This window comes from Xyrauchen texanus, chromosome 41, assembly GCF_025860055.1.
Source record: "Xyrauchen texanus isolate HMW12.3.18 chromosome 41, RBS_HiC_50CHRs, whole genome shotgun sequence".
Classification (NCBI taxonomy): Eukaryota; Metazoa; Chordata; class Actinopteri; order Cypriniformes; family Catostomidae; genus Xyrauchen; species Xyrauchen texanus.
The window spans coordinates 1930340-1945855 of record NC_068316.1 but is presented as its reverse complement, the minus strand read 5'-3'; the positions used below and the strand labels follow the sequence as shown (position 1 = coordinate 1945855).

The window sequence follows — 15516 nt, the reverse complement described above, 5'->3', positions numbered from 1 at the left end:
TGTGCGAGAGAGAGAGAGAGATGGAGCGTGTGCGAGAGAGAGAGAGAGATGAGAGCGTGTGGAGCGAGAGAGAGAGAGAGAGAGAGATATGGAGCGGAGAGAGAGAGAGAGAGAGAGATATGGAGCGTGAGAGAGAGAGAGAGAGAGATATGGAGCGTGTGCGAGAGAGAGAGAGAGAGATATGGAGCGTGTCCGAGAGAGAGAGAGAGAGAGAGAGAGAGAGATGGAGCGTGTGCGAGAGAGAGAGAGAGAGAGAGAGAGAGAGAGAGAGATATGGAGCGTATCCGAGAGCGAGAGAGAAAGAGAGAGAGAGATGGAGCGTGTGCGATCACCTGTTGATGATGCTGTACTGTGTTCGACAGCTTTCTAAAGATAATGTTATTTTGGTGAAATTCATCCTATTTTCTCAGTGTGAAAAAAGCCATCCAAGCGGGGTATTCCTCCCTATTTTGTGGTAGCCAGTGCACAGGAATCTTTCACTATAGAAACCACAATCTCCTCTGACATTTTGAACATTACGTCCACTCCAATGTGGAAAGTCCGGTAAGAGGTCTGTCATGTCTCTCAGCTGTGATGAGCCTTAATGCTGAAGTTGTTCGTTTAAAGTTGTTTAAAGCTGTTTCCTAGCTTTAGTAGTGTAGTAGTAATGAGCGATCATGGAGTGCTGATGTATGAAAACACTGACTCGCTTCACGTCACCAGCTGGCTCATATTACACACAAAAAGGGTCTTTTGCTGCCACCTGCTGGCTAACATATGTAATGTCACAAATTAAATGTAAAGAGACAGATAGCTCTTAACACACCTGCACTGCTCTTACACTTTAGTTTCCAATGGCAGGAACACAAGCGAAGTGACACACACACACACACACACACACACACACACACACACACAGTGAAGCGTCCGAGTGCTGATGGTGTGAGACCATCAGTGCTCATGGAACGTCTCCAATCAGATTCGAGGACCGGAACTAACTGTTGTATATAATAATGTATAAACTCATAATCACCAGCTAATCAATAGCATGTCACACATCGAAAGTAACCTAAAATATTCCTTTTATTATATTTTACAGTGGCCTAAAATATATTACTTAAGTCACATTTATAAATAACTGAATGTTATTGCATTATATCAATAAGTGGGAGTGTCAGCCATAAACAAATGTTTTTCAGAAACTTGTGAACTCAGTTGACTTGTTTGTTGAGGAATGTTTGGTTGACTGAACTCCTTAAAGTCCTGCAGTCTCCGAGCACTGATTTCATTGAGGAGAACTCAACATGACTCGACAGTTCTGGGCTAGACAAACATGATTTTTTTTGGCATCTTTCTCCCTTGTTGTCTCGCAGTGTTTTCTGGATTGTGTACAGCTTTGAATCGCTGCTAGTTGTTGATTTCCCAATGTCCCCTCATCTAACCTCAGACTCACCCTGAACGCCAACTAGTCACCCAGGAACATTTGAGTTTTATCAGATGTACTGGGAGCTTATCCGATCCTCTCATTTGGTAAGCCCACTTATTTCATTCACTTGTGCTGAAACTGTACTCACTTGAACTCTAAGGTCCAGACTGCAGCTCTGTTCGGGTTTTGGGTACCCCCTCGGTTCCGCTTTGACTTTGGGACTCGACTTGTCGAGTCTTTTCACCATCACCCGTTCAGAGGACGGGGTGAGGTGGGGTTGGTAGTGGGAGGGTTTAGCCTGCCCGATGCTCACAGAACAGCCACATTGGATCACACCGCTGGCCTGGATTGAGCTAGGAGGGGACTAAGAGTTCACTGTGTGCCATTCAGAGACACATCTTAGGCCCGCTGGAGTGCTGCGATTTAACTGATGCATTTTTTGTCGTACTAGATCTGTTTGTTAACTGAAGTATGCACTAGAATCAACATTGGTGTGTTGTGAGTTTAAAACGGGCCAGGTGAGTTGGAAATGTTGGGAGGTTTATTAGCTGTAATCGGAGCGGAAAACTAATTTTGCATCCATGTTACAGGCGCGGTAAATCCGCTGGGGTCGTCAGGTAGACCGATTTTGGCATCTGAGAAACATGGAAACGAATGGCCACATCAGACGGACCAGCAGGCCTTTGGGACAGACTGTCTAACAGGTGATTAGTAATGTGTTCAAATTGCATGTTAAAGGGATAGTTCACCCAAAAATATATTTACTCACCCTCATAGTCTTCGTATGACTTTCTTCAGTGGAATGCAAAAGGAGGCTGAATAAAAGCCTCGGTCACCTTTTTGCCATATGACGAAAGTGAATGGTGACTGAGGCTATCTTTTGAACTATCCCTGTAAATTAAGTCTCTACATGATCTGAAGAAAGTGTGATTGCTTTGAGTTATTTTTAGCATGTTGCTTTGCTTTTGTGTGGTTGTTTTGAGGCCTGTTTCATCAAGTTAGTTGATCAAACTCGGAGTTTGTTTTTAACCCTGAAGTGCAAACAGCCAATGTGTTTGAGTGATTTACTTCTTCGCTGAAGATCTTGAGATCATTATGCAAATTGAAACATTTACATAGCATAAAGAAACACCAATGCTGTTGTTAAAGTTTGATATGACTTCTGGAAAAATAACTTAATGTGTAATTTCATTTACATTATCCAGTTTATTTGTTCAGGTGGAACGACTCTTACATAATAAATGTTTCTTTAAAGTGTGAGATTCACCTTATGATCACCTCTACAAACCGCTTTTTTCCCTCAGCATCATGCACTGCACACAGAATAGAAGTAGACCGATATATCGGTTTTACCGATTCATCGGTGCCGATAGTTGCTCTTTGGAAGTTTTCGGTTTTCGACAAAAATCGGAAGTATAACAGATTTTTAGAGGTAAAATGAAAATAATCGAATATTTGTATCCTGACTTCAATGCAAATTTGGTTATTTTCATTAGTTAATCAAGGGTTTGAAATTAAAGCGAGGGCTTTAAAAGAAAAATGCACCTATTCGGACGTCCGTTGTACCGTATTTCAGCCGCGAAACAGTCGAGGGGGTCTCCCCACACGGCAAACGTCCCGTATGTCTTTACACGAGATGCGTTTTGAAGCGCCAAAGATTTTGTCAATTGCTTGCATGTTTTTATTCTTTCATTCTTGGAAATAAACAGTTCTACGAGTGTTGGCGGGAGGCGTTAGCTCTGCAAAGATGTTAGCCAATCATAACAGTGGGCGTGTATATTGAAGTCTTAAAGGGGAAAGCGCAGAAATCAAGCGTTTCAGACAGAGTGCAAGAGACAGGATGGATGTTTTTTTGTGCAAAAACCTTATTGCAAAAGTAATAGTGAAGCTTAACTTGGCAAACAGCACTAGTGTTTTTGAAAAACTGACCATAAACGGTTTTGAAAATGTGAAGGTGTTTAATTGTGATTTGGATTTTGTCTAATTGCAGATTGTTTAAAATGCGATTATGTATTTGTGGCTGCAGTTTCCCTACAGCGTCCATGATAAACGATACATTAACATTTAATTGCACATCTGTCTGTCTCACTAGTAATATATGGATGCTTGTGGCAGCTTTTTCTCTCTCTCTTTGTCTCTGCACTTACAAACACTTAATTTCTGCACTCATTGAAATGTAACGTCTTTGTGCTCGAACGCCACACCCTGTTGTTTATCTTCTTTTTGTCTCTCTCTCTCTCTCTCTCTCTTCAGACTCAGTGTCTGGTTTTCCCGATCAGTGGGGCATACAGTCCCTCTCCCCTCAGATGATGGACAGTGGCCCACTGGGGCCATTTTCAGGTAAAAATCTTTAATGATTTCACTTCAGATTCAGGGTCACCAGTTGTAAACCAATGTCACCTGATTTTGTTTTTCTTTCTGATCTTCCTAGTTCACATTCCTGATTTATGCAGGTTCCAAAATGAACTCTCTGTCCACTCCTGCCAATGGCGAGTGAATTGAGAAATGTGATATTTCTTTTAGGCATGAAACTGTATTTTTGTCTCTGACAATGACATTATTTAGTAGTTTTCTTCCTTGGATATTAGGGACAAACAGTGCAGGTCATTTTGTCTCTCGTGGTGAAACTGTACCTTGATATTGGAGGGGTCCATATAGCTTGCATATATGGATTTTACACCTCTGCGTATAGGGCATTGCACTGTAAATCTAAGGGCAAGCACATAAGGAGCTTTTAAGTTGACATCAACAACAAAAATAATGACACTTGATACATGCCTTTATACTTGAAATTCATAAATAAAACAATGCATGATAAAAGAAAATGTGACCCAGGCTACATAAAAACAGATTACGTTGTTTAATGTGTTGCGTCACCACTTGATATCCAGTGTAAAATCTCCTGAAGAGTCCTGAAGTTGAGAACCACTATTTTAGACAACGTACACACTAACGTTTTCTGAAAACGGATCGATTTTACTGTGTTAACTTTCCACACTGAAAACAGACTTTCAAAGGAGACTTTTTCCGAAAATGATGGCGATAGAAAACGGAAAACGTTGTGCGATTGAAAACATATTAGTGTGGATGTAGTCTTGGAGGCTTAATATGAGGAAATTTGTGTCTGAAGAAGTTCTGGAGAAAAACAACTTAAGACATACTAGATTAATGTTTTCGGTTTGCATGTCTTTGTTTGGAATTGCGCACATCAGCAAGGATCGCACAGTCGTTCTTAAACAATGTTGCCGGTCTTTATAATGTTACTGGCCAGTTAGAAAGTTGCTCTATTTTATTTACTCCCCAAATAAAAGTTTTGCTCATATTTGGCATTTACAGACTTTTAATTTTACATGCATATTTTGTCTTAGCAACTTTTCATTGCCTGCTTCTCTTGTTGTGGTTGGACCGCTCAGTAATGATCTGCTTTTATTTGTTCAGTGGTATCTTGCTGTTTCTCTCAGGCCATAAATTAGGTTTACTAAAATCATGCATCCGGCTGAACAACACCTCTAATTACCCCCAACCTCACATGCTTGTGTAAAAGTAAACATTGTAGAAACATATTCCACTGGGTCATTTTTTTGTGGCGACAAATATATGATGATTTAATTTGCCATTACCATGGAGCTCTCATTCTGCACTCTAATGGCTCACATTAGTTGTAATGCTTGTCATTTTAATGAGTGGGAATTCATTAGCAGAATAAATGAACAGCCCTGTTTGTCTTGGTGGAAAGACAATAACTGCTGATAGTGGCGGTTTAAAGGGGCTTTTGGGAGGTGATGAGTCACACTTGCATCAGAATTCACATCACATCTCAGTCTGGTGCTGCATGTCTCTACTTGTTACAGACATTGCACGCTTTCTGTTACAACTAATGTAAAAGCCAAAGCGCAGTCATTAATTTAACACTGAAACTAAGAAAAATGGGTACAAATAACCCTAACTAACCCAACCCTAAGGTTGTTTTAATCATCAAAACCACAAGAGATGTGTGTATATCTTCACATTCTAATTATTGTAAAGCCACAAACAAAGTTTAATGGAGTAAGCATGTCATATATTTAATTATGTCCTTATCTCTGAATGTCTTTGAATCTAAAGGTTTCTCTCAGCCTATTGTGACATCCGCATCGAACACAGCTGTAGGAGCAGCTCCTCTCCAAACAGAAAGACCGTCTGATGTTGCCGAACCACATGGGCCGCCGGCCGCCCAGGTCACCGAAGCACCCAAAGCACCTTCTGAACCCCTAGCAGCCATGACACCTAAAAACCCACTGGACATGCCTGCAGGTAGGGTAGAGGACACACACTGAACTACACACGTGGTTAAATACCATATGTAGTGTAGTTACCCACTAAACATAATGAGTTTCCACTAGGGGGAACTATAACTGGTGATAGACAGTTACAGCTTCATTATTAGTTGGCAAGGCAAGTTAAACATCCGTTCTGTTATCCCAAGGGCCTTTAAGGGCTTCACAGCTGTGTGGTGAGTGCAATACACCTGAGGTCCAGAGTCATGCCACATTAGATTAGATGACTGGAAATCATGCTAGTGTCTGTGTTTACTGATGGCTGAATTTTGATGTGCAAACAGTGTGTTACACACCTACCAGACTGAGGACCAGACATGTAAAGCAATCATATTTCCTCATTGTCAAAGACCTTAGCATTTTAATCCCGTTTAGAGTTTCCATCATCGTGGAAAACCTGAAAATATCAATACATTTTCAGGATCAGAAAATTCTTGGAAAAAGCAATTATGACATTGAATAGCAACTAGATAAGGAAAGTTTGTCTAGACAAATCTTGACAGTTTAAAATGGGTTTAAAAGCCTAAAATGTGAGGGTTTTACCAGCCCAAGAGTGGATGGATGGATGGAGCTGCTTAAAAGTCTTGTGTGTTTACATTTGAAATGGTTTGACTGTTTGAGTTTGAAATCACGACCATTCCATGACCCGTTTGAACCTTCCATCAATGTAAGTCTATAGAATGTTTTGAATTTGTCATCATCCTTAACGGGAAAACCATTAGACTGATCAGTTAGAAAAGTCATAGGGCAACCCAAGTCAGAACAGTATGAAAGTCTGTCCAGATTTTGGTGGATTTGGTGGAGTTCCAATCGCCTGGTCTTGGTTTAGGGATTCTGGAAAAACCTAAACCAAGTCTGTAGAATAACAGTATGTTGGCTTTGTCAAGCCAGCATAATTGAGAGATTTTTTACCAAGTTTATAGCAATTTATTTCAAGATCACAGATGGGTTGCACCCTGCAATGCATTGCACACTCACAGGTTCATTCACAGTTTTCCCTCATCAGTCTGTACAGCACTGATCCATCTGTGATTTTATCTGAGAGTGTCATTTATCAGAAGTACAGGCTTAACATCACTGATAACTTATTGCTGTTCCAGGACGAAGACATTTGGGTCAGTCAGGCGTATCATAAAGAGGCCAATCATTTTGTTTATGGAGACTCACGCTCCATTATTGTACAAATTCAAACCCCACAAATCATTACTGCTGCTCATTACTTCAGCTGAAGCAAACTAGAGACCTAGTAACTGTTGATATCAGTTGACAACGGTTGGCTGCTCTACTTTTCTGATCTGGAAATTAAAATTTTATTTCATTTTTCTGATTCCGAAAGTAAAAATCTCAGTCATTTTTTCCATTTTTTAACAATACATTTTAATTGATTTGATAACTTAAAACCTTTAAAGACTGTGAGCTCTATGGTTGTTAATATATGGTATATGCTACCGCTAAATCCATCACTTTTTTTATCAATTAGATTTCATATTAATCTAGTTTAGTGGAACACCGCTCCATTTTTTTGACAGTGTGGGATGTGATTTTGAGACGCATCAATATAGACAGGTAGTACTACTCTAATAATCTTTCTTCTTTACATACGAGGTGTCTTTGGTGACTACTGGTCCGATGAGGCCGGAATTCCATCCGACCTGCCCTTCACACCCAGTGTTTCCACAGTTATCAGTCGCCATGCCACCCACCTGGCAGAAAGCCCACATGACATGCCCGACACTATGTGGTTCCCCAGAGATAGCGGGATGGGAGAGGGTGATGAGAGGGAAGGTGATGAATCTGACCGTAAGAAGGAAAAGAAGAAGAAAAAACGGAAACCCCGGGACGAGTTGTATGACTTCCACACAGAAAAACAAAGCGACAGTGTTTTATCTGAGAGCCCACATCAGTCCTCGCCACGCAAGGAACGGGACCGGGATGGAGGCTGGGAAGATGTAGGACGCATTGGCGGACGAGGTAAGAAGCCAAAAAGCCGCAAGAAGATTCCAGAAGAATGGGCGATCCATGCTGAACCCTTTGTCCCTGCTTCTGCCTCCATGTCGGTAGAGTTTGGAACCGATTTTACCTCATCACCACTTGGAGGTGATAGCGGGCTTGTTTCCCTTTCTGAAGATTATACCGATGAGAGTCTGATTCCACTGTCTCTTACTCAAGATCTTCTGTCCTTCACGGCCACTTCCCCAACATCTACAGTTCAACCTGCAGCATCCTCTCCAAAGTCCCCAAGTCATGCTTCTGGTCTCTCACCCCAACATCACTTGTCCATTTCCTCTGGTTTCCATGATATCATTATGGAAACAGATGGCACCTATCTGGCTGATCCACTTGCTTGCAGCATCAATGACACTCAGCCTTTCATGTCTACTGGTGGAACCTTTGAGGAAGCCATGTTTGTTCAAGAACAATCCTTTACGACTTCCACAATGGAAGCCCAAGGTGTGGTTGAGTCCCCGGTGAAAGAACCTCAAGTGTCCACCCCTGGAAGTACTTGTTTTGTACCACCAATGGAGGCTCTCATCTCAGCACCCCCATTCTCACCATCTGGACCAGCGTGGTCTCTGAATAATCACAGTCAGTCATTTGATCTTTCAGGAATGGAAGGTGTTAGCTTTGAGACTCATGTCCCAATTCCTGCATCTCCTCCTTCACCAAAGAGAAAAACCCCAAAAGAGTCCAAAACCAAATCAGGCAAGAAGTCCCATCCAACATCTATAAAGAGTCCCAAGTCTCCAAACGCAAAGAATTCCGATCTGAATCCAGCCGCACCTCCGTTCTTCCCTAGTTTTGCAGAACCTCAGGAACACGGAGCTGGACTAGCCATCACATTGGAAGGTTTGTTGTGGAAGTTTGGGAAGTGGATCCACTTAATGCATGGCTGTGTGGATTCTTAGGCCTGGGCTTGAGTGATTCAATTTTGCACCACAGTAACTAACACATCACCCTGTCTCCTGGAACCCGTGTCCAGGTTCGCTCAAAGTGGGTCAGCTTGGTTTAGCTTGGGTGTTTCTTTCACATTGAATATCCAACAAGCTCGGCTCACCTCATTAACCATGTGTTCCAGGGTGTTCTCTACTAATTAAACGCTTTCAGTTTGCAGTTTGAGAAAGCATTGTTGTTCCCTCACTATGTTTCAACCCGTTGTATATCTGCACGCTGTTGTGATTGAACTACCATGGGTGGCACCTAACAATGACAATCTTTTCTATCGGTCTTCCGTCACCTCTCTCAATATTCCTCTTCTAGCACCCTTTTTGTGGATATTTTGTTTACATTGTCACGTCAGAAAGTATACAACTTTCTATGCACTTGTTAGTGATGATCTTTTTCTTTCTTTCTTGTCCCCTTTATGTCCCGATGGTACCATCCTCTTTTCCAATTCACCAATTAAGGTAAGCCAACAATTGTTTTTGGCTATGCTTTCTTTTATACCTATCAGTGGCACAGTGACAGTGAAGCTTGTGTGAAACAACTTGGCAACTTCTGGTAATCTAGAACAGAATGAGATTGTTTAGCCAAAAATCTCCTTTTGTGTTGCATGGAAGAAAGAAAGTCATATATGTTTGGAAAGACACAAGCAAATTGACACAAGTCAGTTATGATATATTTTCATTGTTTTCCATGAACTATCTGTTTAATGCAATTCAAAACCCGAAATGGCTGGAACAAGTTGCAATGCAAGTCCATGTTACAGTATGTTACTATTGGACCAAGTAATGTTTATAGGATAATATTTTGTACTGTGCATAGCCCATTCACCTGTTTTCAGTAAAGTGTAAACTAGATGTGCAGATGTTGTCTTTAAATAGGATACAGTCACATTCCCAGCAGGCATAACAGGAGGTAATTTCCTCTGCTCTACCTGATATCTCTTGTGGTTATCATTGGCATGATGTTGTGTAGCTCTCATGGGACGCTGACACTGTGGGAAAAAAAAAAACAATGTTTATCTTTTATTTTGCATCTTAAAGGCAGAACATACCAAAAGTTTAGACACCAGAGATGTCATGCCTTTATCAATACCCCGATAACTTTATATCAGAAAGATGGCAAGGTGTTTACCATAATTTCCGGACTATTGAGCGCACCTGAATATAAGCCGCATCCACTGATTTTTAAATAAAATATTATTTTGAACATAAATAAGCCGCACCTGTCTATAAGCCGCAGGCTTTAACGAAACACGGCTTGTAACAAAAATAAATAGGCTTTAACGAAACACGGTGTGGCAGTGGGGGGCGTGGTCAAGGGCCCGTCCGGGAGAGAAAAGCGGTAAGGGCGCTTACACCTGAGCTAAATTATGTCTAACACCGGTGTCTAATTTCAGTAAGCATGGGGAGAGCGGCATAAAAAGGCAGCAGCCACAGAGCTGAGGGAGTGACACACATCAGTCTAGTGTTGAGGCATAGAAGAATTGAGAAACTTTATAAAATTGATTGTAAACATTGCTGTGGCCATTAAAAGCCTTACCTGGAACGTCAAGTGCCCTGCTGAAAACTGTCACACTGGTGCCCGTGTGACAGTTTCCCAAGAAGGACACGTGAAGCAGGGCACTTGAAATTAGACACCGGTGTTAGACATAATTTAGCGCAGGTGTAAGCGCCTTACAGCTTTTCTCTCCGGACGGCGCTTGACCACGCCCCGCTGCCACACACGGCTTGTAATAAAACATTTGCAGTAAATAGTAGCCTACCAAGAAAGTCATTGGTCACTATCTTCCTCGCCCTGTGCACTGAAACCACCGAAGTCATCTCCTTCGGTGTCGGAGTTGAATAGCCTCAGATTTAGTTGTCTTTTTTGCACTGAGTCAATTCCTCACGCTGCTGTTTCCAACGTCTTATCATCGACTCATTAAGATCAAGCTCCCGTGCAGCAGCCAGATCAATCACCTTCAACTTGAAAGCAGCATCATATGCGTTTCTCCATGTCTTTGCCATGGTGAGGGTGACAAAATTACTACCGTAATCAGAATGATGGGAAGTTTGAGCGCGCTCGATTTAATCTAAACAGTAAACAAATAAAGTTGTTTTGACCTTAACCCGTTCGGCAATTTCATTGGTCTAATGAAAGCTTCACGCCGCCAAAAAACTGAGCACGTCACAGAATGTTTTTTTTTTTCAGCACAAAATTTGAAAGCGGGAAAAAGCCATATATTAGCCGCGTCATTGTATAAGCCGCGAGGTTCAAAGCGTGGGAAAAAAGTTGCGGCTTATAGTCCGGAAATTACGGTAGTTCCAAGCTTGTAAATTTAACATGAAATCATCCATCCATCCATCTTCAACCGCTTATCCGAAGTTGGGTCGCGGGGGCAGCAGCTCCAGCAGGGGGCCCCCGAGGCGTTCTCTATCCCGAGCCACATTAACCAGCTCTGACTGGGGGACCCCGAGGCGTTCCCAGGCCAGTGTGGAGATGTAATCTCTCCACCTAATCCTGGGTCTTCCCCGAGGTCTCCTCCCAGCTGGACGTGCCTGAAACACCTCCCTAGGGAGGCGTCCAGGGGACATCCTTACCAGATGCCCAAACCACCTCAACTGACTCCTTTCGACACAAAGGAGCAGCGGCTCTACTCCGAGCTCCTCACGGATGACTGAGCTCCTCACCCTATCTCTAAGGGAGAAGCCCGCCACCCTTCTGAGGAAGCCCATTTCGGCCGCTTGTACTCGCGACCTAGTTCTTTCGGTCATGACCCAGCCTTCATGACCATAGGTGAGGGTAGGAACAAAAATTCACCGGTAGATCGAGAGCTTTGCCTTCCGGCTCAACTCTGCAATACCGCCCCCGCTTACCCGATTCTCCGGCCAACCTCCCGCTCCATTGTCCCCTCACTCGTGAACAAGACCCTGAGGTACTTGAACTCCTTCACTTGGGGCAATACCTCCTTCCCTACCCAGAGTACGCACTCCATTAAATCATAATAGGCCATATTTACTTAACACATGTTCCTGGTCATCAGAAAATGTCTTTGTAACCTCTCATCAAAATGTAATAACTTGCTCCGCCTCTGAAATGATGTTCTTTTTCTGCTGACATCATCAAGCCCTCTTATTTTTCAACCCCGCCCCTCTAACCACCTTGCTTTAGTCTGTATGGAACGCCAACTTTTCATGATCCAGTCAATTCCTTAGCCACTTTTACACCATCGGGCCGAACGGTTCTGGGCATGGTACGGAATGGTTTCAGTAGCATTTCCACTTGAGCACGGTTCAGAGCGGCACGATTTTAAACCGTTCTCGGCCCGGATCTCTGAACGTGGTTCGCTAACCGTACTTGACCGTTCCCAACCGTGCTAGTGGAATGGCTTTAGTTTGTGGCGACTCATTTAGTGTATCGTGATGGTTTTATTATGATGGTTTAACTAGTATTGTAGCCTACGTTAATTCTAAACGTCTTTAAATAAAATGTCCTTTTTAGCTAATCTGAGAACTTTTACCTTTCTGCATATTTGTGTCATGTGGCAAACACAAGACCTTAGCAAATGATGGTTCCTTTTTGTGACATGGTCCGTGTCTTTGCTGTTTGTTAGCAGAGTAAAGCCAGGGGAAAACGCAGTCCTAAAAACAATATACGATCATCCTCCGTAGCACGCAGCATTCGCTCCAATGTTTACCTCTTACGTCATCACCAACAGACGGACCTGTTGCATACATTCTCCTGATTTCACCGCACCACAGTGAAAACGAAACCGTAACTGTGCCAACTGGCCTGGATCGCCACAGAATGGTACGATTTTGCAATGAGAACTGTTCCGCCCGATGGTGGAAAAGCGGCTCTTGATGGATAAAAACAAGTTGCGTCCCACTTTACTCTGGTTCACCCTGGGGGGGAAAACTCCATCAGAATAAGGAAGTAAAATATGCTGTGAATGCTGTTTCATGTTGACTTTAATAACCTAAGCATAGCTGCACAACGGCAAAGCAAATAGTGGAGTATACATAAAAATGGACAATTGCTGCTTTTAGTGTGTGTGTGTGTGTGTGTGTGTGTGTGTGTGTGTGTGTGTTGGGCGCGTCTGGCAGTATGACACAGCTGTCTCTTTGGGTTCTCTGTAATTTTCGCTTCTCTCAGTGAGGGAGCTAGTTTTACTCTCCAGGAGAGAGTACATCAGCGCTCAGTGTCACACTTACCAACAGGCAAATTAATGACAATAATGTGCATGTGTGTGTTGTGTAATATGAGCTCATGAGCCGAGCATAAGTAAAGCTGTGAACGCTCTATGTCAAATATCACATTAGTGTGAATTCTTTTCATCTGTGTTGTCGCCTGCAGAAATATGCTAATCGTTAACATGGTAAGTTTTAAAAGTGTCTGCTTTGGTAAAGGGGCAAATGAAAAGTTTAGCAACTCAAGAAACGAAGACGTTTTTTGGTGGGCAATATATTATTATCTGGTTAAACCCAAATAAATAGCTACACAATCTTGCAGTTTAAAGAAGCTTAGATCTTTTTGGAGTGGACATTACTAAGCTTTGCACAGCCTTTGAATATCTGAATGGTGTTGATTGTTTGTGGTCTTTGCTTGTTTTGTGAGGGTCTGTGAAATGCTCTGGTGGCGGTCAGAAACATTGATTGTGATTTCGAGTAGCTTTTCTGATGAATCATGTAGTGTTCACACTGATACAGATGGTCTCTGGTGTGACTCAGCTCGCCTTTTGTGCAGACAGATGCTTGTGAATAAAAAAACAGACAAACAGATCTAGTACTTTCTGTGTCTGGGTGGCAAATCCTATTGATTTAAGATTGATATACGGTAGGATGAACTAGGATTCTGAAGGTGTACTTGTTCATTCTTATTTATTCTCTGCATATAAATTGACGATTATGGAACAAGTAGGTCGTAGTAGATATCCTGCATGTAACTATGATATTCAGGCTGTTTATTTTTATCTGCTCATTTGACCTTTCTCACTGCATGAGTGTGGCAAAAATAGTTTAAATTGGCTTAATCAAAAACAAAAACAAGCGTTTACGTTTTTATAGTAACTGCAATATCTGTCTGCTACAATGTCTTACATCTTAATCAATTATTAAAGTGAAATAATGACGTAAAATGCTTTTCGCAACCTGTTTTACTTCTGTCATCTTGACATATTTCCAAGTGCAACTGGTTATTGAATCAGAGAAAATGCATGATGGGACTTGATTTTATCCATCAGGAATTTAAAAGTGGCAATTTCATATCAGAATGAGCCAGAACTGAATGTGTAAGAGTGATTAAAATAGTATAAATGGTTTTTTTTATTTTTTTATTTTTTATTTTTTTATTCGAACTGTCCCATAGTTTGGGACCCTTTGTTAGGATAAACAGTCTAAATTGATTTTTTTTTTTAAGGATTTTCCTTCAAACTGTCCCATAGTTTGGGCCCCTTTGTTAGGAGGGTCTAAATGGCCATTTAAAAAAAAAATTCTTTTTGATTTTCCTTCAAATGGCATTTTTTAAAATGTTTTTTTATTATTATTTTCGTTCGAACTGTCACATATTTTGGGCCCCTTTATTAGGATAAGTAGTCTAAATGGCAATTTAAAAAATATCTATATAATATATATATATATATATATATATATATATATATATATATATATATATATATATATATATATATATTTTTTTTTTTTAATGATTTTCATTCGAATTGTCTCATAGTTTGGGCCCCTTTTTTAGGATAAATACGTCTAAATTGCAATTTTTATTTATTTTATTTTTATTTTTTCATTTGACTATCTCATAGTTTTGGCCCTGTTGTTAGATTAAATAAAGTCTAAATTGCAAATATATTTATTTATTAATGAATTTCATTCGATCCAATAGTTTGGGCCCTGTTGTCAGGATAAATAGTCTAAATGGCACATTTCTTTATTTATTTATGTATTATTTTCATTCGACTATCCCATAGTTTTGGCCCTGTTGTTAGGATAAATACAAGCTAAATGGAATATTATCCCATAGTTTGGGCCTTGATGTTTGAAAGATATTTGTGATGTGCCATTATATGGACCCAAATGAATCAGAATCACAAAAGCTTGTGAGTCAGAAATCTGCATCGAGGCACAACCCTAGTTCTATGTCTCATTAGTGTCATACAGCATATGGCACCCCCATAAATGTACACTTAAACAGGCATATTTGAGTGCTAGAGTTTAGAAACAGATGCAAGATTCATTTTTAGAAGCCAGAGGTTTCCTGAGGTTATCATTGTCAGCGGAGGAGTCAACAGGGAAGATCTTAGACAAGTTAAACCTGCTGAGAAGTCTCACAGGGTGAAGACGAGGAAAGACAGGCATACAGGGCCACCAGCCTTTTGGCAACGCCCAACTCGCCTGAACACCCCATGAGTGTTGAGTCCTGCAGTTTGACAGCAATGCAGTGTGACAGCTCCCGGGTCTCCAGCCAATGCTTTTGCATGGTGTTGTGTTGATGTGCACTTTTATTCAAGACAATTTCTTTGTAAGTGCACTTACACTTTGGATGAATTTGCATCTAGCTGGAACAGCTTGCACGGTTTTACCATTCTGAACGGGAAGTGTCAGTGCAGTGAGGTTTAATTGCTTAATTGTTGCGTTGCATTAGTGTGTCACTGAATTGAAATTGAGTCGGTCAGTCAAAGGTTATGATAATCAGACCATTGAAATGAGCAGAGAGATTGAGCGGTAAAGGTCAACCCTTCGACTCCTCCAGGGTGGGTGTGGATCCTGTCTAGTTGCCATGGCGACTGACAAAATGAAGCTGATGTAGCCATGGTAACGAGGACAGATGCTGAGAAAGCGGACAGAGGTTAATCCAAGCGTG

The 15516-nt window shown here is 41.4% G+C and overlaps 1 protein-coding gene across 3 annotated transcripts in view; it reads left to right on the top strand.

Moving 5' to 3' along the window:
- The window catches only part of LOC127634152 (microtubule-associated protein 4), a 93810-nt gene that overhangs the window by 38212 nt on the left and 40082 nt on the right, over positions 1 to 15516 (top strand). For all 3 annotated transcript variants that reach the window (XM_052113557.1, XM_052113559.1, XM_052113558.1), the window contains exons 4-7: positions 1996 to 2109; positions 3659 to 3745; positions 5510 to 5698; positions 7327 to 8568. In XM_052113557.1, coding sequence (XP_051969517.1) covers positions 1996 to 2109; positions 3659 to 3745; positions 5510 to 5698; positions 7327 to 8568 — 1632 coding nt within the window. The remainder of the gene's footprint in view (positions 1 to 1995; positions 2110 to 3658; positions 3746 to 5509; positions 5699 to 7326; positions 8569 to 15516) is intronic.